The sequence below is a fragment of the Ictalurus furcatus genome, chromosome 7 (genome assembly GCF_023375685.1).
Source record: "Ictalurus furcatus strain D&B chromosome 7, Billie_1.0, whole genome shotgun sequence".
NCBI classification, from domain to species: domain Eukaryota; kingdom Metazoa; phylum Chordata; class Actinopteri; order Siluriformes; family Ictaluridae; genus Ictalurus; species Ictalurus furcatus.
Window position 1 is genome coordinate 20924076 of NC_071261.1, and position 15834 is coordinate 20939909.

The 15834-nt window shown below is 37.3% G+C and overlaps 1 protein-coding gene across 3 annotated transcripts in view; it reads left to right on the forward strand.

Annotated features, from left to right (window-relative positions):
• pcdh7b (protocadherin 7b) overlaps window positions 1–12791 on the forward strand; it is a 164757-nt gene extending 151966 nt beyond the window's left edge. For 2 of the 3 annotated variants that reach the window (XM_053629234.1, XM_053629235.1), the window contains exon 3: window positions 10230–12791. In XM_053629234.1, coding sequence (XP_053485209.1) covers window positions 10230–10666 — 437 coding nt within the window. In that variant the 3' untranslated portion in view covers window positions 10667–12791. The remainder of the gene's footprint in view (window positions 1–10229) is intronic. The other variant, XM_053629236.1, reaches the window with a different exon arrangement.
• The last annotated feature ends 3043 nt before the right edge of the window (window positions 12792–15834 follow it).

Below are 15834 nucleotides of genomic sequence, written 5' to 3' on the forward strand. Positions count from 1 at the left end.
TCTAAAGACTGATAGAGAGGAAAAAAATAAAACAACACAGACCAAAACACACACACACACACACACACACACACACACACACACACACATACACACAAACACACACACACACACATACATGCAAATATTCAAGATTTTAACCCCAGTCTATCTCTCCCTCAGCAAAGAGTCAGTCTGAGCTCAAGCCCTACCATTTTCTTACACATACGTTGCCTGTTTCACTATGTCTGTCGATTTAATGCCTCATACTCCTTTCCCCAGCTATTTGCCATGTGATCTGTGAAATGAAAGTTGTACTGCCTGCTATGAATAATGATTTATTCTCTGTATGTCTGTCTGTCTGTCTGTCTCTCTCTCTCTCTCTCTCTCTCTCTCTCTCTCGGATAAATGTGGGGGGAAAAGCATGAGCTGTTCTATCACTATGCACTACATTTTCTGCTTCTACATGCCACAAGTCTTTCTATGAATGCAGGGTGTGTGCTGTGTGTAGGTCTCCAGGGCAAAGAGACAGTGACTTTAGATGAGAGGGACCAGAAGAAAAGAGAGGAAAAGGGAATGAGAGAGAGCGAGAGAGAGAGATGGTAAAGGAGTTGCATTAGATAATTGGCAGCCACATCATCATCAGAATGAAATTATGCTAGCTAATCCCCCCTCAATTAATCACAGTTGGAGTGGTCTAACCATACACTAATTATTTCCTCAAGTGCTGTTCACCATCATAAAGGACCATCGCTACCTATTAAGCAGCCAGGAGGACCTGCAGGAGTTTTTCACTATAATATGTTCAATTTCAAATGCTGCTGATGGTTTCACATAAATATAAGCTTGTGAAGCATGAGCGAACCGAAATAAACTGCTAGTGGCTTTATAAAATGCAATGTTAATGATAAATAGAGAGATAGATAGATAGATAGATAGATAGATAGATAGATAGATAGATAGTAAAAGAGATTATGATGAATAATATATATATATATATATATATATATATATATATATATATATATATATATATACATATATATATACACTCACTGTCCACTTTATTAGGAACACCTGTACACATGTTCATTTATGCAGTTATTTATTTAGCCAATCATGTGGCAGCAACCCAATGCATAGAATCATGCAGATACAGGTCAAGAGCTTCAAATAATGTTCACATCATACATCAGAATGAGGACAAAGTGTGATCTCTGTGAGTTTAACCATGGCATGCTTTTTAGCACCAGATGGGCTAGTTTAAGTATTTCAGTTTTAACATTTTTGTGAGTTTACACAGACTGGTGCAATCAACAAACTAACAAACAAACAAACAGACAACAAACATCCTGTTTGCAATGGGTCTGCAGGCTGAAACACCTTGTTGATGAGAGAGGTCAGAGAAGAATTACATGACTGTTCAGAGCTTACAAGAAGTCTGTAGTAACTCAAATAAACACTCTTTACAACCATAGTGAGCAGAAAAGCATCTCATAACACATGAAACATCAAACCTGGCAAAATGCATCAGCTATGACTGCAGAATCTGGTTCCACTCCTGTCAGCCAAAAACAAGAATGTGAGGATCTCCTGGGCATAGACTCACCCAAACTGAATAGTTGGAGATTGGAAAAAGACCAGGTGATTATTTTTTCTAATCTTGGGTGAGTCTGTGCCCATGATAGCTTCAGATTCCTGTTCCTGGCTGACAGGATTAGAACCTGATATGGTCTTCTGATGTTGTAGCCCCGCTACCTCAAAGTTTGATGTTTTGTGCATTCTCAGGTACTTTTCTGCTTTATGGTTGTAAAGAGTGCTTAAATTAGTTACTATCGCCTTCCTGGCAGCTGGAACCAATCTGGCCATTTTCCTCTGACCTCTCTTATAAACAAGACGTTTCCATCCACAGAACTGTCGCTCACTCAATGTTTTTTTTGTTTTTCGCACCATTCTGTGTGAATTCTAGAGATTGTTTTGCGTGACAATCCCAGGGGTTCAGCAGTTTATGGATACTCAAGCCAGCCTGTTTGGTGCCAACATCTATGACACAGTCATTAAGACTTTCTAAGTCACATTTCCCCCCAATTCTGATGTTTTGAGTGTGAACATTAGCTGAAGCTCTTGACCTGTATCTACATGGTTTTATATGATGGTGTGTGTTGTGCTGACACCACATGATTGGCTGATTGGATAAATGCACAAATGTGCAGGTGCACAGGTATTCCTAATAAAGTGGACGGTGAGTGTATTTAGTATTCAAATATTTTGGATAATGTTTTTTTAATGCATTTTTTCCCAGAAACATGCTGACATAGATAGATAGATAGACAGACAGATAGATAGATAGATAAGTACAACAAAGACAGATATGCAAACAAACATATACAAATCACGAAAATAAGTTGCAAATATAAAGATCAGATGTCAAGCCACATAAAAGAAATAAAGTAATTATAAATGTGTGAAGAGAGCAAAGTTGGTAGTTATAAACAATTTTTTAAGTGGCATTTATTGTAGCATGTGGTACAAATAAGTAACACCAGTTTATGACAGTGATATTAAGTAAAAAAAATAATTAAAAAAATAAATTAATAATAATAATAATAATAATAATAATAATAAATAAATAAATAAATAAATAAATACATACATACATACATACATACATAAAACAATAGTGTGGAGCAGATATTGTGAGTGTGCACAAAAATAGTGAAAACAACAAGGCATGTACCTCCAAACCATATTTTAAAATGAACTCTAGCCGATCATGAAAGATAAAAAAGATTTAAAAAAAATATATATAGAAAGACAAAGTGATGTCAGTTGCATGCTCACTGTACCATATCAGACATGGGTCTTGTTCATGTGATGTGTTGCATTGTGTTAGGATGGGTTGTTTTACACTGTTGTCCAGGTTTACTGATGCGAGGCCTCTGAAAGCATATGCAGCTGGATATTGAGCCTAGTGAAGTAAACCAGCTCAATGCTCACTTCAGCTCTTCTCATCTTGGTAACATAATAGTAGACTTCTTTCCATTCAGCAGTATACCTCAACTAGCATGTTAACATGAATAGTGGTAAAAATGCTTCTCAGCTAAAGAAAAGTACTGGATTGATGGAGCATTTGCAAATGGAATACAAACTACTGTATATTAATGTTGGTGTATTAAATAAACATTCATTTAGCATACTGAAAACCTGCATTTGCTTTAGCAAAGACTTTAGCCAAGGACTCCTTGTAGTGCTAAAAAAAAGAAGTAAAAATATGAATATAACAAATATATTTTTCCCCCGTTTTAAAACCTTTTGTATCACTTCTTTTAAATGTTTATTAAAATTGTAGTTAACTGGCATTAATATAATTATTAGGATTTAGTGACTTAATTCAAGCCACCAATCACTGAGGATTAGAACTATTGTAACCAAAGAATTATTATGACAGTAGTTGATAGTTCTTACTACAACTGTATGTCATGAAAATAAATCCCAGACATAAAGAATCATAGATCTCCTGGCTAAATATTACTAATAATACTAATATTGTTTTCCCTTTGCTGCCACCTATTTAACTATGGCTTTCCCCTTTGTTTTTATATACATGCAGTATGCACATAAACACTTTGTGTGTGTGTGTGTGTGTGTGTGTGTGTGTGCGTGTGTGTGTAGGGGGCTTTGATAATTCCCATTTCTCTTTAGCATGCTGCAAGGCCGAGTATAAGGCTAGCTTCTCATTATGGCCAATAATCAGTCAGCTAACTCGGCCAAGTACAAACCAATTAAATGGAACTGACAAGAGGAAATCTCGCACTTTTCCTTTCTCCCTTATACTATTGTATATGCCCATATGATAGACGGGTATAATAAAAGATAATGTATTATCACCACCACACTCTTAATATAATCCTTTTAGTGCAGCATGTTGTTTGCATTAAGAATTGCTGAGCACTTTATAGTTGTATCTATACACTACGACCTACATAAAAGACTTTTTTGAAGCTTCATAGCTGCACTCGAAAAAAGGGTTTGTGAAAAGGACAAGCGGCTCCCTGGTCTCTCTTTTCTGGCAAAATGGGAATCATGTGAAGTGTCCCAAGACAGGCAAGTTAATGAAGTGTTAAAGAGGGAGAATGTGATATTCATTAGGTTGTTAAAGGTGAAAGAAAGTTACAGAATCTGGATTAGAGTGTGAGAGGAGAAACATATAGACAGTCACACAAGCTTCTTATTGTGAAAGTGGAGTGCAGGGAGCATGTGAAACTTCTGCAGGCAATTAAAGGAGTGAGTCTGTGATTATTTTTGTTAACTTTATTTTGAGGCTGGTAGGAACATTACAGATATAGTGTGTGTTTGTGGGTGTTTGTTTTTTTGCTAGGTGCTCATGCTGTTGCGCATCACTGTTATTTATATTTATATGCTGCCTGTTAATCCATTAATAATTTGACTGATGGCTTAATTGGAATAAAAATAACATTATGGAGAAAACTGATTGAGGTCAATGCAAATTAAATTTCTATTTGTCTGAAGGATGTGGGTATAATCCATTAAATAGAAGAAAGATTTGAAGGGTAATTGTTTCTACATATCCTGTATAATGGCACATACTCAATGCAAGTTCATGTTCCATATTTTTAAGAGTTTGAATCCAGCTAATATTTCAAGTTCACACCTTTATTTTGAGTCATTTTGCTGAGGCTGCTATAATTTAATACTGGTACAAAATAGCACAAGCAATGCAATTGAACATGCTGAAATAACATTTCATTCTTGTTACACTCTGATATTACTCACATGTTTCTCATTTTTATTATAACAGTAGCACTAAATGTCTCTGTGTGCATTACAGTTTGGTTCACATTACATGTAACATGCATGTAAACAGATTTTCAACAGAGTGCTAAGCTAAGGATACATGGAAACAGTTCCTGTCTTTCCCTGTCTCACACACACACTCTTACACAAACACACAAGCACTGACTGGACAGAGGGGTCAGCATTTGCCTGCAGTAGTGTTGTGGCTGGGGTTCCCATCCAGAAAACACAGATCAAAACACCAGACTGTCGAGTTCAGCTATTCTCAGCAGGAAAAGGCTGATATTACAGTCAAGAAAACACACACAGAGCTACTTTCCCTTCCTTTAACTCTCATCAGAAGACACGCACACATGCACACACACACACATACACACACATACACACACACACACACACACACACACACACACACACACACACACACACAGATTCCGAATTCTTCCAAATCTTGCTGTCAATCACTTGGGTGTCTGGCCCACATACAACCCTGCAGTTACTCTGTCACCAGCCGCCCAACAGCAGGGAACTGACTGTTCCCAAGAATCCACTTTTGTCCGTATGTAATTAATTTGCAGAATAGCTCAGAACCATTTCTTCCGCTGCGCCCCATCCTTCATCCGTCATTCTCAATCGTTCTGGCGGGTTGAAGTTTATGCCTCTTTTGAGTGTATTCAAAGGGACTAGCTGGAAAATGGCACACATTATGCACTGAGCCCCTGTTGGCAGAAAAGCCCACTATGCGGCACGACAGTTAGTACACCGCCGAGCCGCAAGCATTTCCGGCCCAAGCATGGCCCCATTTGTTCAACTCCGCCAAAGCCTCTCTGCAGTGAGCCTGTAGTCTTCAAACTGACTGGAGGTTCAGATTTAGGGTCAGTGAGATTTGGAAACCCCAATAAGCAGCAAGAGTCTCAGCCCCTGACATTAATTTTTCTCAATAGAATGACCTTTTACTGTAATTGTAAAAGTGTGTGTTTGCCTCTATGCCTCTGTGTGTAATCATACGGTTGAATGAGAAGTGCTCTTGACCTTGTTAGCCCACTGCAGTATTTTATACAATACTAATCAGCTAGATCCCATTTTGACTCTTGGCCCTATTCAGTGTCTTTACAAAGAGGGGGCACATTTACAGTGAAACCAGATCAAATACACAGTTATTTAATTATACATATTTCGAGCAGAGGGTAAACACATGGAGTATTTGATTTGTTCAGGTTTATGGTACTTATTTGATTGATGATTTAAATTCTATGCATAATATGCATATAATGAAAGGAAAGAGAGACATGGATGGTAAAAACAATTACAGTACAATTACATGCTCCTTAGCCATGCAATGACCAGCATCTAAAATAGACCCATGTATGTTTTGTACCAGGCGAAATGGAATTATTAGACAAATGTGTTTCTGTTTACCACACAAACTGAAATGCATAATATACCTGAGACAGGTTAAATATAAATAGCTTCCTAGCTTCCTGCATAATGTCTATGCTAAGTGCTAGAGCACAATGATTAACATTTCTTTACCAAATTTACTACAGTACAATGGGTTGTAATCTCTGATGCATTACTGCCTCATCATTCAAATCTGTCGCTGCTTTTCGTTGGGTTGAATATGGCCAGATGGTTGTGTTGCAGTGACTGGATTTCTCATCCGAATGAAAAAAAGAAGAAATTAATATGTTGGCCTCATCTGTACTTCGAACAGAGAAAGTGAATAACTCTCCTTAGCTGAGATTAAACCCAAAAGGTTGAGATTAATCATACTCCACTAGACATTCACATTCAGATGCATAGACATTGATAGGTTGCAGTCATCAAGCAGATCTAATAAATTAACCTTCAATTACATGCCATTTCTTTGACCCCATTTATACCTGGTCATGCATCTTGCAGCTGGATTGTATCCTGCTAATAATGTTACCCACATGCATTTATATGTGTAATCAAATGGGTCTCAGGTTAGCCAGATCCAATTGTTGCATTAAGTGTATTATGCAAATCAACTCATTACACTTGACCATTAACATCCTGCAGAGTTCTAATAGTAAAACTGTGACAGAGATCCCATAGTAACCATTAATTAGCCAGGGTTTTATTCACATTAACAAATTTTCTTAAAAAGAAAAATGGATAAAAGAAGGCCTGGGGGGTAAATTCAAGAGAAATGCTCTGTGAGAGGGTTGAGTGGTGGCTGGAGGCTCAAGTGGTCAGGGGGAATGATTGAGGTGATATGATCACCCGCTGAACTCTGACACTTTAACCAACAGGCAATGGTTTAGTGCACTTTGGTGCCCCCTGGAGAGTTTGCAAAGAATTCTGGGTAAATGCTGAGAAGAGCAACAAGGCCATGATGCCTTAATTGTAAGACAGATGCCTAGGTGTAGAGAGGGAGAGAAAAAGGTGTAGTGGAGACAAATCGTCATCCTGATGGCCATTATAAAGCAGACAGCAAAGTGTCAAGCAGGAGAAGTAAAAGTGAGATCTTATTGCCCTTCCCTACTACAGGGAATACTGCACTGGATTGAACCTGGACTGCAGTCTTAGATATATCAGTCATCATTTTCATTCCTGGAATTAATTACAGTATATAATCTTACAATAGTTTCTGTTTATGTTTGAATGTTGTGCAATTTACAGCATGTTCCCTATTTGTTAACTAAGGAATATAACATGACGGGACCTTCTGTTATAGGGAAATAATCAGTGACTGGGTGGTGTGATGCAATCTGGCATGAAGCGGTGTTATTGTTAACACCATGAAGTTGGTTAGTTTCCAATAACAATGCATACCAAACTGTTCTATTCCTCTTATACCACTGGAATTTACTAACAATTAACAATTTACAATACATGTAACTATGCACTCGCTAGATTTATTTAACAAATAAATGTATTTATTTAATTAAATAAATAAACAAACAAATGCCATATGTTTTTATCCATTTAATGTGGAACATTTGTTATGGATTTTCACTTACGTTATAGCAGCTATAAACAGTTTCCACACCAGCCTATCTTAATTCCCCACTCTCCCCTTATTTCCCCTCTAACTTTTACACAGTGGAGGCTCTTTCCCAAAATGGTAAACATGTTTCCTCAATTAGACACATTTAGACACATTAAAATCAAAGTCAGTTTGTATGTCCATCCATGTGTAAGTTGTTACTATAGTAACAATAACATATTAGAACAAGCACATTAATACCGTATAAACTTTTAATTTGCTTTACAGACATGCGAATTATTCAACACCTTCTGGCCAACTGAGATTTCAGCAGAGCTGTTTTATAAGGCTCAACATTAGAATCCCATCTTCTAATGCACACAAGTGACAAATTACATAGATTACTCCATAGGGTGTAGCAGTGTTAGAACTGTCATTACAATCGACTTGCTGTCGATCCGAGACTACACACACACTCATCAGCTTGGCATGACTGAGCATGCTTCAGAGCATGACTCGGCTTTTCAATCGTACCTTCACGCCTCTCCCTAGAGCTACCATCCCCACCTGCCCACACTGGTCTTTAATGACCTACTATGGTACTAAAGTTCATGTCAGCCTCAGAGAACCCTAACTCAACCCATCATGAATCACAGGCTAATGGGATCTCACATGGGAGCGTGTAAGCAACAGCCTAACAACAATCACCAAGGTCAGGTGAAAATGTTCAGAGGTGGTGGAGGTTAATAAAAGGAATCTGAACAGGGATTCATAAGAGAGAGAGGAAAAGGATTCACAGAAAAGGAGTTTATCTCAAAGGGGAAAAAAGCAGTGTGTGACTAGAGCTTCATAGATTTGCCAGGTTTTGTCTGTTTTGCACTAATATACTGCATTAATATCAATATAAATATTCATTTACTTTAGACTACTTGAATTAATAGTGTATTCTCTAGCTATGCTTTCATCACTCTTGCGTGCAGTTAGCAGCTCTTGCATTTGTGTATTAGCTGGTGATTTTTTTTTTTTTTTCTGTGACTAACCAGTGCTTTTCTAAAGCAAGTTCCAACACATTTGTTTGTGCACATTGTCTCAAATTTTTCTCACCTTGTAAATCAAATTTACTATAACACATTTGGCAGAGCTGATTTTTATTTCTTAATTTTTGCAAAGATGAAGCACTGTGCAGAAAACAAACAGTGATTATATCTCATTCTTTCTTTACAGGAGAAAAAGAACAATAAAAGTAAGCCATGGTTAAAACTATATATATTTTTTTATCTCTTCAGCCAGAGGCAGCATGCTTTCTTTTTAGATTTTCACTCACCCCCTGTTGCTTGTGTCATACCCCACATTTGGTCATTAACCGACCACTTTTAACATTAAATCTTTGGCACTTTGGCACTCAAGAACAATCAGAAACAGCAAGAAAAGGCTTTTTTCTCTATGCTTCCATTCAGTTCCCTGGTATATTTTTATGCTCATCACTTTTGCTAACTAATAAAAATGTTTATTAGTGTTTTTTTTATTTATTTATTGATGTATTTATTCATTTATTTATGCATCTACAAGACCACATGGCTGCACATAAATGTGCATACACACTCTAAAGTAAAATCCTTGAGTCTTCTTGTTTTCTTAATTCTTGAATATATATTTCTAGAAAAATCAGAAAAAGTGCAAGTTTCATAGGCTCAGTATTACCAAAACACCCAGATTTTAGTAGGTGTAAAGTAGCAATTTAAAGTTGTTTCTGTTCCATTGTATAATGAAGAATGTACAGAGTACAGAAGTACCGTGGTTAAATTAGGCTACTTTTTTTTCTTACATTCATACCAAGCTATTTTTCATATGTGCTCTCTGTGACTTAAATTGTGTGAGTTATTATACTGTAGAGTCATCTTATTAATCAGGAAAAAAAGACAAAAAAAACCCAAAAAAACAATACACACACACCCATACTCTTACAGACACAAAAAAGCACCAGGTTAAACACACACCCAGAATGGAAGTTGTACATCATCTGGTTTAGAGGTAGAATTCAAAGAACAGATGTTTTGCCCCCACGTTTTTATTTGTATTTTTTTGAAGCATGGCGTTCTTTTAAGAGAACTCACATCACTTGTTTTGCACTTTCTTTTTTGTTCCTCCTTTTAACTTCTAGTCTTGATGTTTGTGTGTCATTTTGTGTTATGTGGTATGTGTGAAACATGAAGCTCAAAAAAATGAAATATAATGACTGTTTTGCTGCAGAAAAACAATTAGTTATGTTTAATGTGAAACCAATTTATCAGTGTACCTTAGTATACCCTGTTAATGGTAACGTGAAATTAAGTATTATGTGAAGATTTTAGGCTTCATGAGGCACATAGCACATTCAATCCTAAATTCTTTTTCTCACTCCAAATACTGTATATTCTTGAGCTGTTGAAGTTGAAATATTGCTGCTAAAACTATCTCTCCATGTGTTTGTGTGTTTGTGCAGACTCTCGGCCCCTGCCGGATGTAGCCATGACGGGGAAGTGTACGCGCGAGTGTGACGAGTACGGCCACTCAGACGCCTGCTGGATGCCGGTGCACACTTCACCCGAGCGCAGGCCCAAAGCCACCCCTCCCAAACTCTCCACCTTCAACTCGAGCTCAGCCGGGTGCAGCGGTGCTGAACCAGCCACAAGCTCCGATCCACTCACCATGGCCAACGGAGAGCCCTCGCACCTGCTTGGAGACCGCAACCGCAATCTTCTCAACAAGAAAATGGCCTCCTCCTCTTCCTCCTCCTCAGCCTACGATGCTTTTGGCTCGGCCACCTTCTCTGCTAGTGATGAAACGTCTCGGCCTGTTGAAGAGATTCCACTGGCCCCCACAGGCGAATATAAACCCACACAATGCGGGACGCTCACCAGGCGCGAGGTTTACCTGTGAATGTCCCAGTGAACGAGTCACGACTCACTATTCGATCCAACAATGACTCTTCAGCGATTTCAGAGACGCTCTTAGCGCCAAAGCCTGGTATGAAATGTATGCTTGTTTGATATAAGCAGTGAGTAAAAGACATAAAAGCATGGCTAACAGTTTTGTACATGTGGAGGAGACAGAGGAGGAGGAGAGAAAGGCAGAGGTGGAGAGAGAGGGATGCTGGTGGATGAGTCCTGTGTCATTTTGCTGCTAGCATTCTGGGCCCTCTTACTTTTCCCAAAGTGCTGCCTGGTTGTGTAGAATTCATCATAAGCATGCATGCAAAATCTAGCCCTTAATGACTTGGACTATACTTCTTAGGACTTTTATTGTTATTTTTCAGTCATTTTTCTAATTAATGCTAAATAGATGGCAGGAGGCAAGACTGGTGCTGTTTTATTTTTTATTTGTAATCTTTAATTCATGTTCATGTTTCTGTACAGGATTGGAATTGAAGAGATTTTTTTTTTTAGTTTTGATTATTGTATACTTATGCAATCTGTCCAAGCATTGGACTAGTTACACTGGACAACCATAGCATTCAAAGAGACACCAAAAACAACAAAACTAGCCTAACATGGACAAGAACTGATGGGCGTAACATTAATCAGTGATGACAATGGGAGGCAAAGCAAAACCATTCAGAAAACAGCTGGAGGACATCCTTATGTACTAGTTACATTTCCAGTGACTGTAACCTTTACAATGGGTCTGTAGATATATAACGGTGGCATACAAGCTGTAAATGGTGAACTTACACTACAAGAAGCAAGTTTACCTGTGTGCCTATCTGCTTTTCACAAATACACACACACGCACATACAGACACTCAAACACACTCACAGGATCTTATGTGGGTCACAAGTTGTACATAAATACGCTAAACATATTCGGGACACATGCTTTACACCTAAGCTGTCAACTCACCAAACGCTCCGCCCCCCGCCCTTTCTCTGTACACTGCTGCATTGTGGGAGCTGTTGACATTTCTTGGGTCGCCTGTTACTGCTGTAATTCCACGAACATAGGCAACTCTAGGAGTTCTTGACCTGATCTATGCCGTTTTTCTTTTTTGTTGTCTAAGACTTAAACTGAAGCCCTTAGTGACCTATGGCACACAATAAATTACACATGCACAGAAAAACACATGGCACCTTACATACACATATAGGACCTAACTGGCTATTAGGATCTCTCGTTAGATAAATGACTAGCTACCAGGGAAATGATTAAGATGACTTGGTCCTACGTACCACATGCTTGGGCTGGTCCTGTATAACATTCTCAAAGTATGAGTGTTAAATTGAGCAATAAACCCAAGGGATGTAGTAGTATTTGTACTTAATCACACCTACCTAAAGTAGCGAAGACACACCTGAAATGGCTCATCCCCTAATCAAATCAGTGAATACTGAATACAATTACACTGAGGGCATGAGGATCCACCAGCTAAATAGATTTGTACAATCAAAACAGGTATCTTTACGATGTCATTGGTCTAAACGAGCACTTGCGGCCATGCAAAAACGAATGTCGCCATTAAAAAAAACCAAAGTCCTGGGAAGAACATGACATGGTATTTGGTATAAAGAGGAGGCAAACTGAAAATCTGGTTGTATGTTGGTTTAAATACATTCACGTTTAACTGTAGAGACTGAGGCTAGAGGAACAGCCGTTAGATGATGTCCTTTCTGAAACACACCCAAACTCTTCAGTACACACACGCTCCCATGTTAAGGTCCTGTGTTCAAAAATCCATGAAGTAACCCAAGTTTGTGGTTGAGAGTATGCTTTTAAGGATTCAAATCCTGCCTGTAAAACTGGGTGACAATAATCAGATGCAATGGAATTACTCTTTTGTATGTTGGAGAACCCTAAGTCTGAACGGACTGCACTTTTTTTCCCCTGCAGCCTGAATCTATAGTCTGTGTGTTCTACTTGTTGTTAAAAGAAGTGCTCTGATGCTTATCCACTGTATACAGAAATATGTACTTTTTAATTGCACGTTTAAAGGGATTCTACTTCACATACAATGAAGGCAAAAAAAAAAAAGAAAAAAAAATGGAAATGGATTAAAAAAAAAAACTCTTACCGTATGATCTTGGAGGTCCATTGCTTGCTTTTGTTATAAACGAACATTATAAACAGACATGTAGTATGGCTTAGATTATCAGTTTGACAAGGATGAAAAATGAAATATGTATACTACAATGATTCATTGGTTTATTTAGCATCACACACTTGTTTAAATGTTTTCATTCTTCTGACAAAATGTCTTTTTTTTTTCTGTCGAACTCACTTTACCACACATTCACATTGATATCACTGACACATTGAAAGATTACTTGTCACATCACACATTTATAACATAATCCGACACGATACTCAGCCGGCATGATTTAAAGTTGTCTTTTTTTTTTTAAATGTAAACTTGGTAATGACACCATGTGTTGAGCTTTACTCATATTTTTTTCTTTATACTTTCCAGTGCCACTTTGTATATTTAGAATGCTTCTGTAAAAAAAGGGAAAAAAAATCTAAACAAAACTATAGAGTGAATGCAAAATATGCAACTGTGCCTTTTTATACCGTTATTGGTATGACTCGTCGTTTTCACTAGTATAAAAACTGAGATGGCTGAAGGGTGATATCTGGGGAAATGACACACCCTGTTTATATGATATTCAAAAGAAACACAAAAACAGAGCTTTTATCTTGTGACTTCTTCATGTTAGATCGGTCAAATGTTGTCAAGTCTATCAATAAGTAACAACTGTACACGTTTTAGGCAATCTCCTAGCATATGAATCCATATGATTTCAAATTTTCGCATGATTACTTGACCAAACCACTATTTATATACATAATATAAAAAAAAAGTTGCTAATGAGATCATCATAGTCATGATAGTAAGGATAATGAAATTATCAGTAAAGTAAATGCTGCATTAGTTAAGCTCAATGCAGATTGAAGAGCTAAACTAAGCTTGTCTAGTATAGACATAAAACTGATTGTCTGGTGGTTTCACTAAATGTTAACAGGCTGAAGACCAGCTGGGATAAAAGAGAGATAGATAGAAATGTGTGCCGGCAAAACACATACCTCTGTGGGAGAAATATTCATTTGTAGACATGCAGAATACTATATTATATATTACTATACAGATAATAAATGCCAGTTTGATATATCTCTTGGAACAAGAGATATATAGTGATGAATGTGAAAGAAAGACCAATTGTATCTAGCAGAAATTGATAAGCTTTGATCGTTAATAATAGAAAATGTTTTCTACTCTTAGCAGAGATTAGATTAAAGCCAGCATTGCTGAAAGCAGAAAGTCTGTAGTCCGAAGACTTCTCACAAGTTGAGGTGTGTGTTCTGTCAGCTTTGAACTTAAGCTTAAACCTTAAGTTGTCAGACATTTCACCCCTAGTGGAAAGATCTGTAATATTAACCATGCTCTATTTGTCCTGCGACTTGGATGTTGATGTAAATTTGACGATCAGTTTTAATCATTGTTTTATTAGGAGTCACTATGCACGCAGCTTAGCTGAACATGGCAAAATGTACTGAACGCTGAAGTCCACCTCTATTTATGAACTATTTTACTTAATTTAACTTTTGCTTTTGTACAGGTATTTCTGTAAATAAATTGCTTGTCATTTTTTGTCTCTGCAGAAATTAAAATCTAACGATTAAAAAAAGTGCCTGTCTTTCTGGTCCTTAATCTTATGTACAGGAGCACAGAAGACATTTTTTGTCTGACATCCCCGAACACATTATTTACATAAAGGTTGTAACAAATTAATATAATTTTGACACTCTCCTAAGTACAAATTTGTAAGATGTCTGAAATGAAAACTTGCAAGAAATGTTATTACTTAAGTGTAGAGAGAGGAGCTTTTGCCTTACAACTACATTTGTAGTCAAATGAGGTGAGGTCCAAACGTTAGGTCAGTGTCTACAATGGGAAAGTTCTTAGTGTAAAGAGATGGGTTATGCACATGCATTTAAGTCGATTTTCTCAGCACTCCATTTAGATAATTAAAAAAAAAGCCTACATGTAGTTCATGCCTCATAGGTTGACAGAATTTTCTTGAGTAGAAGCCTCAGAGAGGCCTTTTTTCAATACCTTTAAACATAAGCACATGCCTTTAAGACTAGAAAATGCAGACTAAAGAAGCAGATAGCATGTTTAGGCAAGCATTCAAACAAACATCTATTGGTTATTATTAAATAAATATCTATTTATTATTAGATGTTTAGTGTATTGCCAGTGTATGTAATGTTGGAAGGAGAAGAGGCCTTTGTCACATTTACATTACAGCACATATCCCAGATTGTTAAGAAGTTGCGGTCAGAGTGCAGGGTCAGCCATGATACGGCACCCCTAGAGCAAAGAGGGTTAAGGGCAATGCTCAAGGACACAACAGTGGCAGCTTGGCAGTGCTGGTGCTAGTACTCGCACGCTTCTGACCAGTAATCCAGAGTCTTAACCGCTGAGACACCACTGCCCTTGTTGCAGGGATAGTCATAGTTTTAATTGCACATTAATCATTCAAAATGTGGTTTAATTTATCAACATGGCTTACACTCTCATTGTTCGAAGCTTATAAAATAGCACTTGTTCCAGCACATCCTATTTTGCTTTTTTTTTCTGCTCCATATTATATGCCAGCAGCTACTTGTGTGCACAACTTCTTAAGCTATTACATCGAGGCCATGAAATGATATTATGTGCATGAGATGTAGGATACTTTATCATGGTTTTAATTTGTTATTATTTGTCAAATTAATAAAATAATAAGTTGTTTTTTGTTCATTTGATTCCCTCTTCTGTACATTTAACAAGCATTTGTCCATATTTTGATGGACAGCCTGGCCAAGCACTGATCTGCTACGTTTACAGCAAGTTTAGTTAATTGGTCATTTCAACTAGAATATATTCTCTCGTTGAGAAGCTATATCTCTGAAGAATATGCTGGATTTTAAAGGAATAATAATAGTATTATGTACTAGTACTATTACTATTAATAGTAATAGTGTGATTTTTATGTATTTAAATTCAAAATCCCATTGTTTGAGTGTATTTACAGTCCTCCTGTACCACCCCACATTACTGACGGTATATTGCT